At 39.9% G+C, this 19,660-nt stretch overlaps 1 protein-coding gene across 1 annotated transcript in view; it reads right to left on the bottom strand.

Moving 5' to 3' along the window:
- The window catches only part of SHOC1 (shortage in chiasmata 1), a 55,458-nt gene extending 36,420 nt beyond the window's left edge, over positions 1-19,038 (bottom strand). Inside the window, exons 1-8 of the mRNA XM_071581549.1 lie at positions 18,784-19,038; positions 13,472-13,549; positions 9,620-9,749; positions 8,977-9,058; positions 5,239-5,429; positions 2,986-3,148; positions 1,255-1,357; positions 401-563 (exon numbers count right to left, since the gene is read on the bottom strand). Coding sequence (XP_071437650.1) covers positions 401-563; positions 1,255-1,357; positions 2,986-3,148; positions 5,239-5,429; positions 8,977-9,058; positions 9,620-9,749; positions 13,472-13,549; positions 18,784-19,038 — 1,165 coding nt within the window. The remainder of the gene's footprint in view (positions 1-400; positions 564-1,254; positions 1,358-2,985; positions 3,149-5,238; positions 5,430-8,976; positions 9,059-9,619; positions 9,750-13,471; positions 13,550-18,783) is intronic.
- Between the last annotated feature and the right edge of the window lie 622 nt (positions 19,039-19,660).

The raw sequence follows: 19,660 nt of genomic DNA, 5'->3' as shown, positions 1-19,660 counted from the left end.
GCAATTACAGTGCAACAAAAACATTTTTTACAGTATGACTGTACTGCATACTGTTAGGGATGTCTCTGAAGGTTAATTGAAAATCAGATAAGAAAATACAAAATTAAATTTTTATATTCATGGTAGGTTGTGTATCATGAATCATGGCTCATATTACAGTTTTTTCCAAGATAACAAGATAACCATGGACTGAAGCAAAAGGCAAATAGTTTACTACTCCTCAAGGAGACATTTCTAATACTCAGAAAATTGGATATAGCACAGTTCATCGTCTCATCCAGAGAAATTCTCATTTGATAGGCTATTATCTAATTTAAAAGTTAATTCAGTATAAAAGAGATAGATTGTTAAATGTGTTCAAACAAAAATAAAATCAGGTCAAGCATTTAAGAAAACCAACCCTCCTGTTCTTTGATCACTTCTTTGCACAGGTCTTCACCAGCCACAGTGTCTGGAGCTAAATTTAACAACTCTTTCAGTTCCAAGTGTGATGGAATCTCAGCAGAATCAGATCTACCGTTGCTGGGTTTGGTGAATTCTAACTCAACAGGCAACATGAAATACTGAAAAAATATTAATCACAACAGAATGGTCAGTAAATTTCCTTTGATGTTACTGTACAGTCAAAGCTTTTCCAAAATTTTGAAATAATTTAATTCTAAACCAAATTCAGAGCTTTTAGGAGAGAAATCTCATGGCATTTACACAGTGACACACATTACAGAATCAAATATTAGTGTTACAGAATTACAGAATGAGGCAGTGGAGTGTAAAGAGTGTATCTGAGCTTTCACTTCCAAGTCGGGTAAAATCTCCATTAATTTTACTGATAGTTTGTTTTTTAGAATTCTGAAAAATTGAGCAAAAAATAGATTTGACTTATTTTAATCTAAGAAGCTCAAATGGTCACCCAAATCCTGGAACGTGTCTTGGAGCTTTCCCTTTCCCATGTGCATGTCATGGCTTCCTGTTCTAGTTAATTTTTATCCTTATTTTAACAAGTATTTACCTAAAATTACTAACACATCAGGTACCAGGAGAAACAGCTGACCCAAGTGGAGATGGGTAACAGCAGCACCCCAGAATTAAAACAACTACAAATAATATTTTCTAATCTTAGAAATATGAAGGCTCCAAATACTTGGCAAGTATGAAAAGAATCCAGTAAGATGACTTGCAAGTGAACAAAAATCTATGCATAACCCAAAACAACCAGTAAATTAATATATATAGTATGAAACAAGGGTGTGATACCTCTTCTTCTTTTATAGATATGGTACAGAAATTCTCCTTAATCCCCTGCAATTCATTTTTACTCTCTTCCATCTTCATTTCATTTTGGAAAGTCAAACATTCTCTTTAAAAGATCATAAAAGAAAACAAGTGACTTCTTTGTTTTACTTCATGTCTAAGACTGAAGGCCTTAGCAATAGTTCTGATAGCCATACACATGAAAAAAGTTATTTTTCTAAATCCATGTCTTCTCTAAGAAAGCAATTCCAAGGGATGCTGTACCTATCTGTGGAATTAATGAAAAATATTTTTCAAGAAACAATACATTATTTGCAGAGTAGAATCACTTAATATTGCCTGCCTTGAAAAGTTACAGAAAAACCCCACAATGTTATATTAAAGCTGTGGAACTACAGCCATGCCACCCTGAAACTCGATCCCGTCAGCTCTTGGAAGCTCAGCAGGGTCAGCCCCAGTTGGTACTTGCAAGGGACACTCCCTGGGAATACCTGGGGCTGTAGGTTCTAGTCCTGAGGACTTCACTGTCACTGTCCAAGCTCACTCAGCCATGGCAGATGAAGCTCAGAAGTTAAAGGGTGGGGCCAGTTCTGCGCACGCTGTGCCTCACCTAAAAAATCCACTGCGCAGGCTAGAAAGGCACACCCACGTGGGGAAAGGCCTTCCCAAATCTGCGTTCGCAAAGTTTGGCCATACATACACATCTTTGTCTAAAAACCAATTCCTGTGTGCTGCACAAGATTTGGACTCCCACCCTGGGCAGGCTCGTGGTTTTGCTACTCAGCCACAGACCAGGATGTTGCTGTAAAGGTCCATACCAGCATTTTTTATGCCATTGCTGAAACTCATTGCAGAATCTGGATCCTGTTATCTTCACTGGATATTTACACTGCTACACTGTGAGGGTAGGGCTCATGTTTGAATAAAACAGGCAAACAACCCCACTCCTCCCCGTTGTGCTACTGTATAGGCACAGTTAATTCAGTCAGAACCTGTTTTACCTTGCTTGGGAATCGAGCAGCCCCACCAAGCACAAAGGAAACAACTCAAGCCCTCCGGACAGGAAGCAAATCAGCCCCAAATTGAGCCAGACTTTATGAATGCGTGTATACAATGAATATATTTAGAAAATACCAGGTCCATTTTTAATACAACTTCTCCCTGCTTTAATGTGCCAGTTAGTTCAAATTCATGACATTAGACATAATTCAATTAAATTCAATCAACTCAGTGAGCAAAATGAAAGTGAGCAAAACCATAAATAACTAATATTTGGACATGAAGAAATACACTTGAACTTGAAGAAATACAATTCAACAGGCTCAGGGAATGGATTTACTGACAGCATGACTGAGAAGAGAGAAAGAAGGAACATGGAAGCATGTAGAAATTCTGGCCTAATTACATTTAGTGGAATTTTACTGAAAGGGAATCAGTAAAATTAGTTTGAGGGAGAATGAATTCCCTGAAAGATGCACATTTTTTCAGTATTCCAAAACTAAAATCTTTAGTACACTTCACTCTCACAAAATGTAAAAGTGACATAATTTCATCAATCCGGTTTTCTTAATGCATATAAATTTTATCCTACTCATTTTTTCCTTAGTAAGAAGAAAAGCTAAAGTCTTTACCTGTTGCAAATACAAACTAGCTACAGTTATTCAACAAATGCTCAAATGTCATAATACATAGATTATTTTTAAGTTTAAATGTTATGCAGCAATTTGTAGGTACCTGAAAATGTTCTCTTCTGTTAAAATCTGTCCTTCAGAATCTGAAAGAGGATCTTTCACTAAAAAAAACTGTAGTCTGCTCAAAAGTATAGATAAAGTTGGCAGGTTTTTACGAAAATTTTCAAGGTTATCATTAAAAACAAACTCCTCTTCCAAACATAAATCTGACAAAAAATAAGAAGAAATACATTATAAACCAAGACAAACATAATAAGAATTATCAGAATAAAGAGAATTTTTGAGTGACTATTGGAAGACTGGAAATGTCAGCAATAAATATCTACTTTTTACTTGAAATATTTTAGGATTCTTAAATTTAAGTGTGAGGAAGTCTAGACTTTCAATGTTTCATGTGATAAACTCTGCCTTTCTTTTGTTTTTTCATTTGTCTTATATAATGCCTATTAAAAAGAAAATGTATTTTCTTTTCCTTGCCTTGTTGCATTTTCAACAAAGCAAAGTTCAAGGTTTCACACTTGGGTCAGGGCAATTCCAGGCCCACCTGCAGGCTGGCCAGAGAAGTGACAGAGAGCAGCCCTGCAGAGAAGGACCTGGGGGTGATGGCTAAGGAAAAACGCAATATGAGCCAGGAACATGCACTTGCAGACCAAAAACCCAACTCTATCCAGGGCTGCATCACAAGCAGTGTGGACAGCAGGGTGAAGCAGGTGACTCTGCTCCTCTGCTCCCCTCTGGAGACACCCCACTTGGAGCACTGTGTCCATCTCTGGAGTCTTCAGCAGAAAAGAGACCTGTTGGAGCAGGTCCAGAGGAAGGACACAGAAATGATCAGAGGAAAGGAACTCCTCTTTTCCCATGAGGAAAGACTGAGAGAAGCCTGGAGGGGAGAAGACTCCAGGGAGACTTTACTGTGGCTTCTCAGTACATAAAGGGGGCCTGTAAGTAGGATGGGGACAGACTTTTTAGCAGGTCCTACAGCAACAGAACAAGGGGTAGTGGTTTTAAAATAGAGATGATTTAGATTAGATATTAGGAAGAAGTTTCTTACAGACAGAGTGATAAAACACTCGAATAAGTTGCCCAGAGAGGTAGTTGATGCCCCATTCCTGGAGGTGTTCAATGTGTGGTTGGACAGGACTGTGAGTGACCTGAACTGATTACACGGGTGTTGGACTAAATGACCTTTAAAGGTCCTTTCCAATCCAAGCTACTCTGTCATAACAGGATTCTGTGGACTTTTATTTCTTCTGAGTTTAGATACCACTCTCCTGAGACAGAACTGGTGCAGTAACCACATCCATATTTGATGCAATCTCTTACATTTGCAATATAATACACATGTATATCTACACAGACATTTTACATATATATAATATATAAAGGGTAAAGTGAGCTTCTTGTTCTTTCTTACTTTTTACCAACATGGAAGTCCCCCCATGCCCACATGATTCTTTCATTCCTTGGATGACTCCCTATCTGTAATAACCCTCCTTTCCTTTCCTAGTCTGGGAATGATAGATACTGATTGTGTTCCTCCTCAAACTGTTCTATACGGCTAACTCAGATTCCCATAAAGCAATCTATCAATTAGAAAAGAAATCCTCATTATAAAATCCCTCTGTTTGAACAGCTCAGAAGAGGCTACTAAAGCTTTTAGAAGCTACATTATGATTCTAGGAAGTTCCACATATTTAAATAAGCTTATTTTTTAGAATTGTGACTTGAATGAAAGAATCATCACTTTGATTTATAATACAGTTGAATGAAATGTTGGCTCAGCATTTTGTTTTCTGTGTTCAGAATTCGTTACATCTGTTAGGGTGCTACTCATCACAACATTTCAGAAAACACACAGAGACACTACCCAATTTGAACAATCCCAGCAACAAATTTGAACAATCTCAGGAACAAAGTGGAAACTGCTTAATTCTCCTTCTCCATTATGTGGTCAAGGAAAATGTCACAAGGACCCAATTTTATTGAGGTATAAAGGATCATTAGCATTTTCTTCAAAGCCTGATAAGATCTACTTATTGTGATACTTTTTTGGCACCTTCTGCCCTATATTTGATCAGCCTGAAACTTCTTTTGGCTTGCACCTAGCTTGAACTGCTAATACAAATTATGCTTCTCCAGGGAATAAATCTGACTTCACTGGTTATACCTCACGTAAACACAAGTTTGTGATCACCCAGATGGCTTCATCAATGCCTATGGGACATGAACAAAAATTTATGGAATTTATCAAGCTGACTCTACCAAAAATTAGAAAACAGTGAATTAAACATTTTACCTTGCCATGCTTCTTTAAACTCAGTGATATAGTAAATCTTTAAATATTTTTCTTGGGTGGAATCTTCCCTAAAGCAATTCTTCATGAGTGAAAAAGGGTCTTCTATGTCAGTCTGAGAGCAGGGATTTGAACTTGGAATAACTTCTATAAATTCATTACTAATCTGGAGCTCTACAGAGGAGATAGGCCTCCTAAAAAAAAAAAAAACCAGAAAAAAAAATCTGACACTTAAGCTGTGGTAAAACCAATGTCATAAATTCCCTGACTCCTCAGTGAATCAACAGCACTCATAGAGATAGTCTAAGGACTTTGATAATCACTGTATTCACTGAAGAAAAATACAAATTATAGAGTTGTTATTGGTATTCACTGGATCCACAGTCAAATTACATGTTCAATATTTCCTCAAGAAAAGGCCCTTTAAGTTTACACCCAGCATTAAATTGAACAAAAGGATAATAGTCAGGAAAAAGCACCAAGCCTATTGGTTTGATAACCATAATATTTATGGCAAAAATTTAAATGTATTGGGTCTAGCTGGGATGGAGTTTGATTCCCCAGAGCAGCCCTCACAGTGCTGTGCTTTGGTAGCTAGAAGGGTGTTGGTAACACACCAGTGTTTTGGCCACTGCTGGGCAGCACTGGCTCAGCATCAGCACCATCACTCAACGTTCCCTGCACCCAAAGGCGAGGTCCTGGGAGGGGACATCACCAGGCCAGCTGACACAGATTAACCAAAGGGATATTCCATACCATATGACATTAGCTCAGGAAAGAAGGAAGAAATGTGAGGGCATTTGTTGTTTACAATGTTTGGCTGCTGAACAACAGCTCTGCACACTGAAGCCCTGGTTCCTGGAACCTGGTTCTCCTTTACCGCCAGGTGTCCTCTCACACCTGCCTGGGCAGTCAGTGTCTTCTTAATGTTTTCTCCCAGTCAGTGCTTTTCTTCTACTTGTTTCTTGTCCTCTTCTTATTTCTCAGCCTCTCCAAGAAGACAGTGGGCCCCCTGACACTTTGAACCAGTTTTCACTGATTTATTAAGTCACTTCACTGACGATTTTGATCAGTCATTCATGCTTACACTCCTGACTGGCTTACAAGAAGAGATACTTAAAAGCACAACCCCAAATTCCCAAACTGACAAGCTTAGTTCAAAATATCACCTCTCCTAACCTAGTTATCTAAACATTTAGACACACATAAAAGTATAAAAATGCTACACAAGCCTCTACTTAAGAAGTAAAAACGTGGGCTTACTGTTAAAACAGAACAAAGTCATCTTCTGAGCAGAGTCTTAGAATACACTGTATTAAATCATCTAATAAGCAGTCCAAAGATATTGAACTCAATTATAGTCATGATAGACAGCAGCACATCTGGGACATTCTTTGATAAATTATTGTGCCAAATCATAAGTAAGTGTAGAATCTTTAAACTAGTTACACTTTTTTTTTTTTACAGCTCCAGGACTACAGTTCTCCTATGAGTCATAGTCAGCAGTGAACACTGTACTCCAGAAAAAATGCCTACCGTTGCTTGACATGACAACAGCAGAATGTTTTAGTGCTTGTTTCTCATAATTTTTGTTAAGATTCTAACACCTTACTTCCTGTCATCTCTTGGGTTTGACTGTTAGAAAGAAATTGCTGTTATCTATGAATTTACTCACTCCTTGTTCCTTGCCAAGAAAAAAATCCATTGAAAAACACATTATATGTAAGTCAAGGTTCAAATATCCAAACCAATCCACCTACTGTATTTACGGCACATTCTTTACCTCTTTTTTTGTGTTTATATCTTGCTTTGCAAACACATGGCAGTATCATGCTCCTCATGTAGCAGGATGATCATTTTGAGGAACTTGGGGGGCCATCCTAAATGCTCCAAGATCTGCCACAGGCCTTTTCTGCTCACAGTGTCGAAAGCTTTGGTGAGGTCAACGAAGGTTACATAGAGACCTTTGTTCTGTTCCCTACACTTCTCTTGCAGTTGTCTGAGAGCAAACACCATGTCTGTGGTGCTCCTATTGGCTCTGAAACCACATTGGCTTTCAGGTAGAAGTTCTTCTGTGATAGCAAGTACTGATTTGTTCAAAAGTATCTTGAAAGGATTTCACCAGCAATGGAGAGCAAAGTAATACCTCAAAAATTTGTAATTTTTGTCTGAATTATGTGTACTGTTACTGCTTAGTACTACCCTCAGGAAAACCACTACCATAAAATATCTAAGTAACAGATTCTCTTTACTTACCTTAAACAGAATGCAAAGCACTTGAAGAACCTGAAGCAAATATACATCCTTTCCTCCAACTTTTACTCCCTGCTACTTTTTCCCTTGTCTGAGTTCAATTAATTTTCCACTGGCACTGAGATTTAGCCCACTTTGTTTTATAATACATTAAGTGAAATCAAGTCTTTTGTAGCTGGTGCCTACCTGATGCACGGATTTCCTTGGTTTTACTTAAATATAATGACTAACTTAAAACAACAGGTAAAAGTAAATTCTGTTTTGCCTGATGAAATTCCTAAATCTTGGCATTTAGTACCCCTTGAAATGTCATCTATCTGACTCTTCAAGTGCTCACTGTTGATGTCTAAATCACATTGTGTCTATAACACCATCTTCAAGAACTGTTTTTTCTGTTAGTATTACTAGTCTAGACAATGTCTTGGGTGATATCTTTGTATGAGTTTTGCAGCATCCTCATAATACTTATCTCACTGTCTGAAGGTGCAAAGATGATTATATTATATATCACAGTCTTATTTATTCTGAAGATATAGAATGTAATTTCAATTGTACTTCAATAATCAAATTTTAGACATCCACATAATTTTCTGCATGATTCATTTTATGATCATGACTATTTCTGTGACATGAATGAGCAGAGGGTTATGCCAAAAAAAAAAGGTATATAGCAATGAAATTAAAGACTATCCCAGTGAAATCAGAGAAGAGTGCCACTGTAAGGTACTGGGAAGCCTGGCACTGACCTTTTCTGTAAATGATTATTTAATTCTTCAAGCATAAATTCTCTTCACAACCATTTTTTAATGCAGATTTGAAAATAACAGAGATTTTAGACAGCCTGTAAAAGCACAAATGTAATTTTCCTGTTTCTTTCACAGATTATTGAATGCAGAAATACACACATATTTTGCAGAACCATAATCTTCTTTCATGTCTTACATACATTGTAAAGTCTGTGTTGCAAACCTGTTTTTAAAATGAACTCAATTTCAGAGTTCATTTGATACTTTTGACTTTGTATATGACATTTTAAAATAAGTACATCTATATTTAATTTCAATAAAATGAGTTTGACTTTTTATAGCTGCCTTTTACACCTTTTGAAGGATTTATAAATACCCTTCTCTGTACAGCTTCATCTACCGTTAGAAGAGATAACTGTCTTAGAAAAGGGGGCAAAATGTCCTCATGGTTTGTTTTCATGTTTAGTAGCAGCTTTCAGAGACTTTCCCCAATGTCATAAGTAGATTACACAACCATTAAAAATTATATAAAGAAGCAGTGAACTCCATGAAAACATGATACCACTTTAAGTGAAAAAGCCATCTTTAAGCTACTTGCAACAGTGCACAGCTCCAGCACACTGTGCATTTGCTACTGACAGAGAACATTTCTCTATTCTGTTATCATCATGAGGATATGATTCACAAAGCACCTGGAGGATATCAAAGAAATCACATATGTTTTTAACTTAAGTTTACTGACTTTTCCAGGAAATCCTCCACAGGTAACCTTTTCCTCCACTGATCCAATACTGAAACTGTGGTCATGTTCTGTGTTGACTTAACTGAGACAAAAAAGAGAGAAAAAGAATCGCATAGAAAATATTAATTTTTATGTATTGATCAAACCAGTGTAAAGGCGAACCAAACTTTACCCAGGATGTAGAAAAGAAACAACACTCTTAGTTTCCATTAGTGAAAGGAATGCAAATACATCAGAAAGATGCAAATACTTTCATACACATGTTTACCTTTGTCATTGGAAACCCTTATTTTTTTGTCCATATCTCCTAACCTCAGCATCATCCTTTGAACCTTTCCCAGCTTATCAGACTCAGTATTTTACTTATCTCTGGTCATTGCTGTTCTTCCATAACCACTTCTCTGCACAGAGATCTCTACTGACTAATCAAGTATGACCATTATTTATGGTGCCATACACAAATAAATACCCATTACCCATTTGTTTCTACTTAGGCAATAAATATGTTCTACCTTCAAGAGCTATATGAACTGACATAGTCCTGTCTCTGGAAATTACTATTTTTTACCAGATTTATCATATTATGGACAAACACAAGCTCTTTATCCACAGTAAATGTAATCTTAAGGACTATATAACCTACTTCTAGTCCATGGCTTCCTATACTTGTCATCAGCAAACAGTCCTGTGACATGATACTTTTCATCTTGATGTAAACAGGCGGGAAAGCAGAGTGATAATCTCCAGATGGAAAACTTCTGCCTTGCTGTGCTCTGCACAAAAAAAAAGGCATGTGTTAAAATGATGAGAGATAGGTCAGGTCCATTCCTTTTTGTTCTACCTCTTCAAACATTCCCATTGTTTTCAAGTGTTTTCTCCTAGAACATGATTTTTTATATTTAAACCTTATTACTTCTGTAATACTTACAAAATCCAAGCTAAGAGAAAATATTAACCTGACTTGCTATTTAACTTTTAATAACACCTCTGCAGATGCAAACCTGAACATATAATGGAATGTGCAATTAGAAGTGCTAATCTTAACATTTGCAACAATCTCATAAAGGGGCACATGTATAAGTTGACCAGAAACAATTTAAAATCATTCCTACTATTGCTGATTCAAGTATTTTTAATATTCTAAAACCTCTCACCTTTCATGTGCCTTAGAAGTTAACAAAAGCCCTTCTAAGTCCTTTTGTTTTCACTCAAAATAGGGGAGCATGGTAGTAATTGACTGAATTCTAGAATTAAGTAGTCACTGTGGCAACTTCAGTAACTCTTCACTGAAGACCAAGTTCCATAAACTATCTAGCAGTTCTTCTGTCACAGAAGCCCATCTGCAGCTCTTCATAAACAGCACAGAACCACAGAATAACCAACGAGTTCAGGAAGCAGAGAGGTTATTCTCACACAGGGGTTTGTATTTAACAAGTTCATAGCTTAGAAAGAAGTTTTCCTCAAAACTCTGCGGTGTAAAAGGCATATTGGACAAAGCAAACACCTGTAGGCGTGTGGGAGAATGTAATGAATGAGACCAGAAACTTCTCTCGAGTTCTAAGTCTGCTGCCTCACTTCAGCTCTGTTGCTTCAGTTCTAGAAATGTCCACTCATCTCAGCATATGCCGTCAGGCCAATTATAGCTTGAGTGTCGGACATCTCAGAAGACAAACCAGGAATATTTCACTGACCTGGACAGGAACCATAAAAACCATACTGTTGGTATACTTTTCAAACCTTCCTGTATAAGAGGAAAGTTGGGGAAAAAAACCAAAGAAACAAAGAAGGACATGGGAAGCAATGAGAAGAAATACTGCTACTTCACCAGTACAAATCTTTCCATTTCAGTTTAATCCTCTGTGGCATAGTTACTATTCTGTAAATGCTGATTAATTTTAACAAAAGAGGCAAAAGCTATTGCCATCAGGGAGCATCTTTTCCTTAGAAGGCTCTTGTAAGAAACCAGATTCAATCCAATGCAATCCCTCTTGCATAAGTCAAAGCAGTGCCTTTTACCAGTGATCTCTTTTACAAATTCTGAATAAAAGAAGACAGAATCAGCCAAATACAGGCAGCTGAACTTGGGTCTTCTATGTGTTACTGGCCATACATCAGTTTAGGTGACTGGTATTGCTGTTACTTCTGAAACAAGTGCATTTATTACAAAATAAAGTGAAGTTCCTGATTGAGACCACAGGAGCAGAAAGAGGTGATGATAACCCTTCTCCTGGTTAAAACACAATATCAGAATGGCGTCATAACAGCTCTCAAAGTACTCTCAGGTTAAAGAACAACCTGGTACTATAGAAGTAGAGGCCACTGAACAAAAAGATACAAGCAATAATACAACAGGGATCAGAAAGAAATTTTAAACACTGATATGCAGTTTTACTGAGGCTAACTTTAGCTTATTAGCTAAAGTTTTTTTCTGTCACTGATGTTTGGGAAGTGGAATAAATAAATCCTAGGGCTACCATCACAGGTAACCATCTTAAACCAGGAAAATTTTACATTTTAGAAAAAAATTAAATAAAATTGTTTTAAGTGTCAAGTTTAAGATGAATTAATTCACATTATAAAATCTGGTAACCTTTTTTGCCTTTCTTAAATATATGAACATGTTTATCAAGGCCATTATTAATGGTTATGGCATTTAATCAATGTATGTTTACCCGTTTCTCAAGGAAATACAAAGGTCTCTGCAAATTTCTCTTCTAACTGAAAGATGTTATGTGAATTTTTATTAGTTCCATACAGCTTGTATGTATTGTCAGTTATAACATCAGAACACCTGGAACTTCTAAGATGACTTTGTGATCACACCAACACCACTCAGTACCTTGAAGTGTCTCAGTCTTGCATCTCTGATGACTGAAGAGGCTCCATTCTTCAGAGATACACTTATAAAGAGCAGCTCAAAAAGTGCATGTGCAATTGATATAAATGCATAATAAGTACATTAAGAGCAGGATTCCATCCCCAGCTGAGTCAGATGTGTGCAGGAATCAGTTTGATATGAGCTCATTGAATTCCAGCATTTCCTAAGAACTGAAAGCTTTAGTGAAGTCAACTTGTTCCAGGAAAAATCAGTATTAACTTCCTCTAGAGGGTAAAAGGCACAAAAGTGGGACAAGAAGCTGCAGTTTGAGCATGGCACGTCCTCTGCACAGCAGATCTGTAATACCCTTAATTGTGTGATCACATCCATTCAGCACTCCTGGCAGTGTCACAGAGCAAGATTTACACTGTTTCAGAGCAGCCCTCAGTCACTCAGCATTTCCCTTCTAACAGTACCCATTTGTCCTGCTGGCAGCACTGTCATCCTCCTCAAAACTCACACAAGAAAAGGCATGTAACTTCTTCTTCTGCATAGAGACCATAACATGTTGTGCTGACATATCTGTTTCTAATTTGTAGGAAATATGGAAACATCAGAAGACCAAACTGAATGGAACCACTGGGAGAAGGTTTCCACACACACTCTGAACAGCAGACTGAGTACTGCTGGAATTACAACAGAAAATGTTCTGGTTACTACAGTCTAAGAGAACAGTAGGTACATACACAGGCACTCTATGGAACAATTCCTGTACTCCAAGGAAAGAGACATGGGCAATGCTCCATAACACAGATCCCAGTTTAACTGCAAGGACTATTGCTGGACCACTTCCCAGGCTGCAAGTTTCCACCTGTGTGCCAGGAGTGCAGGTGTGTGTCCTTGTACTCTCCCCGTACTGTTGAAGGCATCCTGTCTTGCTGCCCTATTCTTCTGCTCACACATTACAAATATCACCCCTTGAAAAAGCACCCATCTGGCAAAGAAGTCTTTCATTTGGCTCGTGGCTTTTCTTCAAAAATTTAAATAAGTAAAACCCCAGCTACAACAGTGTGCCTCAGAGATAAGCAGTTAGAATATCACAAATGGAGACAGGAGGGAAAACAAGACTTCACAAGGTTTCTAGATCTTAACTGATCAAAACCTGTAAATGCAAAATATTCATTGTAGTTGTGAAAAAAAATGTGCTTTCCATGAATTTAAACTAAAACGTTACAAAACCTCTGCCCTAAAAGAATTAGGTAATACAGCAGACCACTGTGTATCACTATCCCACTGCACACTGCAGTAGCTAGAAAATTGGATTAGTTCTCCAGAAAGTAATTAATTTAATTTAATTTAACTTCATGCATTAAAAGGCACAGTGTGTTCTCCAAAGAAGGTTCTAAGCAGGAAAATTATAGGTGCATTATAAGTAAACCACAAGTGCAACAGACACTGAAACTAATTAATGCTCTTCAGGTTTGGCAAAATTGTACTTCAGTTTTTTTCTTAAAACCCCTTGTAATCACTTCACTGCGTGCAAGTCTAGCACAACAACCTCTCTGAAACAGAATTTCAACAAAGTAGTTCTTGATATCTTTTTTAATATGAACTCAATATTTTCTTCAGTTACTGCTATAATTCACTCAGACTTTAGGAGAAATAATAAAATGATACCTCATATAAATAGTCTGTTGCATGGTACTTTAAAGCTGCAAACATCTTGTTTTGTGATGTTTTCAACACTGCAACTATCTGGAAGATACAGAGAATATGGATTAGTTAAAAACTTTCTACATCATCTAAAAATGTTCCAAGAGAAGGCTGAAATTCAGGTTCAACAAGAATAGCTTTGTAATTTCTGGCACACGCACCCTGGACTGAATTTCCTAAAGAAGAAGGCTGCTCAAACTACACAGTGTTCTTCTGGATGGATGTAACACACCAACTACACACCATGGACACTTGGTTTTCATCTGAAGGAACTGGACTTTTGGCATTGTTTTATTTGTACCTCTGGGTGTTTATTTCACAGAAAGCTTTTTAAATTAAGTGAATGTAACTAATACAAATTACCTTCCTTAAGCAATAAGCTTAAGCTCATGTGATTGTGGTATAGGCTGTAAGAGTATAGGCAAGTTAGGAGCAAGAAGCCCTGCTGGAACACCAGGTCCCTAAGTGAGCTCAAGTTTCTCATGAGAAGCAGGAGTGAAACAAAAACTATATAAGGTCAGAGACACAGTGTAGAGTGCAAAACAGGCTATCTTGTAGCTTAGATGTGCATAAAGTAAGAGAATATTTGTTCTTAATTTAAATCAGGTACAAGAGTCAAAGCTAAAGTAAGATAATGCTATCAAAAAATGTAAATTAAATGTAACAAACATAAATTGTAGGGCTGTAAGGGAAGCTTGCGACAGAAGGCTGTTTTCATGTATGTATCATTTATGTCAGTGACATAACAAGAGGCTAACACTGCCTGTGTAACAAATTTGGAAATACCAACTTCAGATAGGAATGTAACTGGAATCAGTGGAGGAAAAAATAATTAGGGACTAGTTGCTGGCTGGGCAGAGAAAGGAAGCACAGGAGAAATAAAAATGTCAGGTTCAGGCAAGAAAAAAAAAAGGGGAATAAAGTATAAAACTGTATGGACAAGAAAGTAGAAGGGAACCTTCTGATGCAAGGAGAGTGGACAGTTAGGAAGAGTGGACCAAAACAACAGGATGTGAAAGAAAACTCCTTGGACAACCTGCTGGACTCTCCATCAGTTCTAAATCCAACAGACTTTGTGTGAAAGAGTGGAATAAGAAGCGATGGGTTTGCAAGAAGGGAATGGATCTGTACACTCACACTAAGTGCTGAAGGGTAGGGAATAGAATTGCAATCTAACAGTACTGGTGTGTCTCACTGACTTTTCTTTAATGCAACATAACGATGCATTCATGCAATACAGAAGCCACATGGCACCTACTCCTCCCAGTAAATGCATTTCAATTAACACAGCTTTAGCTGAACTGCTCAGTAGCTACTCCAGGCACCACCAGTTTCTCACGGGTGTGTCAATCAATAAACATCAAAACCACTCAATCGAGCATGCTCCAAATTTCCAATTTAAAACTGAAAGACTGTGGCCTAGAAATAGTAGTCTGGGGAAGAAAAAACGAGTGTACAGAATCATGGAATCATAGAATTGATTGGATTGGAAAAGACCTCCGAGATCATCAAGCCCAACCATTGGTACAACTCCAGTCCATTTACCAGATCATGGCACTCAGTGCCAGGGCCAACCTCAGTTTAAAAACCCCCAGGGATGGTGAATCCAACACCTCTCTGGGCAGCCCATTCCAATGCCTGATTACTCTCTCTGGAAAGAATTTTTTTCTGATATCCAACTTAAATTTTCCCTGGCAGAGCTTAAGCCCGTGCCCCCTTGTCCTATTGCTGAGTGCCTGCCTGGGAGAAGAGACCAGCCCCCACCTGGCTAGAACTTCCCTTCAGGTAGCTCTAGACAGCGACGGGGTCTCCCCTGAGCCTCCTCTTCTCCAGGCTAAACAACCCCAGTTTCCTCAGCCTCTCCCCTGAGGACTTGTGCTCCAGTCCCTTCACCAGCCTTGTTGTTCTTCTCTGGACCTGCTCCAGCACCTCAGTATCTTTCCTGAACTGAGGGGCCCAGAACTGGACACAGTACTCAAGGATATGACCCAGTTTCATTCTCCAAGCACTCGAGGGAATAAGCACCGCTCTCAGTAAGTGAAATATGCAGCAGGAGGTTCTTCTGCCCGCATCAGATCTGTTTAAACTGCGTCAGCTCAGTCCACACCCACGCCCGTCCCGCGCTCGGACCTTCAGCCAGCACCGCCTCCGCTCCCCTCAGCGCTCGGCACCGCCCCTCCCCGCCCCGCCCCGGCCGGGAGCCGGCCCGCTGATTGGCTGTCGCCGCACCTCGCCTCGGTGATTGGCTAACGCCCGCAGTTCAACCCTCTGATTGGCTGCTGCCCCTGCCGCCCTTTTGGCCTAAGCCCGCCCCCGCCCCCCCCCCCCCAGCCCGTTCTTAATCGCTGCGTAAATAAACAGGAGATGTTTGGAGCTGGTTGGTAGGGAAAGTTACATCATCTTCCAATCTGGAAATATTTTTAAAGCACTAAATGCAGAACTGAATGCAGCTCAGTGACTAAATTCCATCTTCTGTTACCCCGGTAGGCGCTTGCAGGGAAGAAGCTGAAAGAAAGATGCCGAGTTGGCTTTTGAAGTGGTTGTAGCTGGAACTGCGTGTTACCTGGGGCACAGAAGTGGAATGAAGCCACGACTTAACATCCAGAAATGCTTCTGCTCCATACGCCTGGCAAACGACTGAAATGTCAGTGCCTACAAAACGCTGTCAGCTTAGGGAAAAGGGCTATTTATTTAGCTTTTATTTGGCTAAGTTTCTCCCACAACGCTCAAGCTGCAGTCTGTTGGACTGTTGGTGTTTCTCAGGAGGCATTCTAGCATCACATTTCTGCTGTGTCCAGACTGACTAACTCCTGGGCTGAGAGAATTTCAGGACTAGCTTTGGGAATGTGCCACCCTGCCCATCCCGCACCATCCAGCCTGTCCCACATCCTGGCTGTAACCAGGCCCCAGATGCCGCTCTGCTCCGTGACGTGGCACCTTCTGGCTGTGGTTGGCACCACAAAGCCATCATATCCTGTCCAGGCCTCCTCCTCTGGTGCTGTAGAGGGGGATACCTACAGAGTGTGCATCAGAACTGCAGAAACCTTTGGCAGTGCTGCAGCACCTTGCTGGAATAGTTTTGGAAGTCTGAACAAATGTGGCTCCCCCAAGAACTCCTTCCAGGCTGAGTTCCAGATGAGGATAGGTTTCTCTGTGGAAAACGAAATTCATGCTTTTCACTCTGGTTGCAAGAACTCCACCAATATTTGTACATCCCAGTAAGTGAAAAAATTAAGTAAAAAGCTTACAAGAGATGCTGTCTACTGCTACAAAGTACTTTTTGTTCTAACTGGGATCCTGTCTTGTATCAAAAATAGTGTGGCCAGCAGGCCCAGGGAAGTGATCCTTCCCCTGTACTCTACGTTGGTGAGGCCACACCTTGAGTACTGTGTCCAGTTCTGGGCCCCTCAGTTCAGAAAGGATATTGAGGTGCTGGAGCAGGTCCAGAGAAGAGCAACAAGGCTGGTGAAGGGACTGGAGCACAAGTCCTCAGGGGAGAGGCTGAGGGAGCTGGGGTTGTTTAGCCTGGAGAAGAGGAGGCTCAGAGGTGACCTCATCACTGTCTAGAACTACCTGAAGGGAAGTTCTAGCCAGGTGGGGGCTGGTCTCTTCTCCCAGGCAGGCACTCAGCAATAGGACAAGGGGGCACAGGCTTAAGCTCTGCCAGGGGAAATTTAAGTTGGATATCAGAAAAAAATTCTTTCCAGAGAGGGTAATCAGGCATTGGAATGGGCTGCCCAGAGAGGTGTTGGATTCCCCATCCCTGGAGGTTTTTAAACTGAGATTGGCCGTGGCACTGAGTGCCATGATCTGGTAAATGGACTGGAGTTGTACCAATGGTTGGGCTTGATGATCTCGGAGGTCTTTTCCAACCCAGTCGATTCTGTGATTCTGTGACTGTTTTAGCCCAATCACAGCCATATTTGCCAATGTTTCCCAGACAGTTGTTCCTATGAAAAATGCAAATACTTTATAGTTTTCTTGGTATTTTTGTGTTTAAAATTTATTTCTATTTTGCTCTGTAAGAATTAGGAGACAAATTGTTGGGCCATATTGCAAAAAGCACAGGAACTTCAAATTAAAATACTTCAAGAGCACTCCTCTGCAGCTGGAATATAGAGAAATACATGTTTTTACTCTAAACTAGGAAACAAAGTATCATGTATTATGGGTATTGAACAGGCTGTTAGAAGTGCCCTGAATAACAAAACCTTAACTGAAAAAAGTTAAAAGTAAGCAGGTGAAGCACTTTATGCAGCTACTACAAGAAACAATGCAGCAACACATACTGTGATTAAAGGAACAGCAGTATCTGAGGCAGATTATGATATCTCCAGTTTTTCTTCATCACATCCAGGAGTTAATGGGGTACATTCTGCAGAAGAAATTTGGCAGCAATTCGTAGTTACCTTCATGACATGATTCTCCTCAGGTACACCTGTAGATCAGGATGTCTGTACCTACAACCTTTAAAGGGAAGTATGGGAGTTTTTTGTATGGCTGAGAAAAAAATACACTCTCACTTAAGTCTTCCCAAGTAATGAAGGAGGTCTGTTCCTGCTGAACTCTCATGTGGGCCAGCATGGGGTGTAGAGCAACACCACCAGGTACTTGAGCAGTGGCCTCATCCATCCACCCTTGTGGTAGGGGCCAGGTTTGCCAGAGCTGCAGCTGTACAGGCACACACATATCCTCCTTCCCCATACATGATGGAGGCCCTTGCCATGCTGCACACCCTAAAATATTCAATCAGAGAATCATAGAATCGACTGGGTTGGAAGAGACCTCCGAGATCATCAAGTCCAACCCTTAATCCAACCCCACTTTGATTACCAGACTATGGCACTCAGTCCCAGTCTAATCTCACCTTAAAAACCTCCAGGTTCGGAGAATCCAACACCTCCCTGGGCAGCCCATTCCAATGCCTGACCACTCTCTCTGTAAAGAACTTCTTCCTGATATCCAACCTAAACCTTCCCTGGCAGAGCTTGAGCCCATGCCCTCTTGCCCTGCTGTTGGTTTTCTGAGAGAAGAGACCAACCCCCACCTGGCTATAACTTCCCTTTCAGGTAGTTGTAGACATTGATTAGGTCTCCCCTGAGCCTCCTCTTCTCCAGGCTAAACAACCCCAACTCCCTCAGCCTCTCCCCTGAGGACTTGTGCTCCAGTCCCTTCACCAGCCTTGTTGCTCTTCTCTGGACCCACTCCAGCACCTCAATATCCTTTCTGAACTGAGGGGCCCAGAACTGAACACAGTACTCAAGGTGTGGCCTCACCAACGCAGAGTACAGGGGAAGGATCACTGCCCTGGTCCTGCTGGCCACGCTATTTTTGATACAGACCAGGATCCTATTGGCGTTCTTGGCCACCTGGGCACACTGTTGGCTCATGTTGAGCTTCCTGTCAATTAGTACCCCCAAGTCCCTTTCTGCCTGGCTGCTCTCCAGCCACTCTGTGCCCAGCCTGTAGTGCTGCATGGGGTTGTTGTGGTCAAAGTACAGGACCCGGCACTTGGCCTTATTGAACTTCATCCCATTGCAATCAGCCCATCTCTCAAGTCTATCCAGATCCCTCCGCCCAGCTGGAGTTAAAAGTAACTCTGTAGACAAAGCTGTCCAGAGGATAAATCTTAAAGCAGTTTTCTGACTGACTTTTAAGATTTTTAGAATTAAAAAGTCACATTGTCTTCCTTCTGAATTAAATCCTGTACCCGAAGTAATCTGTTACTGGTATGAATCCTGTATATTTAGCTGATAATGGCTAACACTATCTGAAATAGTCTGCAACAGGGAAAATTTTAACTCTCAGATCTTTAGCTCAGCATGCAGAAACAGTCTTATCCAGCTGAGGATCTGAAGACTTTTCAGTGATCTACTTTTGAAATTGGCTTTAGTGGAAAGATATTCAGTCGAGTTATATCAGCTATAAAATGCAACTCTAAAACTGATGCTTCAATATGAAGAAATATTGGTTGATGGCATTAAGTTTATCCTACAAGTCATCACTACAATTTATTAAGTTTTGTTAAATTGGTTTTGTTTTGCAACACTTCTCAGAGCTACAGTAATATGTTGATGTTTACTTTTAAAATTGGTTTAGTCTCTAAAAGACCCCCCGTTTGTCACAACTCAACCAGAATTGCCAGATGTCATA

The sequence above is a fragment of the Pithys albifrons genome, chromosome Z (genome assembly GCF_047495875.1).
Source record: "Pithys albifrons albifrons isolate INPA30051 chromosome Z, PitAlb_v1, whole genome shotgun sequence".
Taxonomy (NCBI): domain Eukaryota; kingdom Metazoa; phylum Chordata; class Aves; order Passeriformes; family Thamnophilidae; genus Pithys; species Pithys albifrons.
The sequence above is the reverse complement of the archived record's forward strand: the minus strand, read 5'-3'. Positions and strand labels throughout refer to the sequence as shown.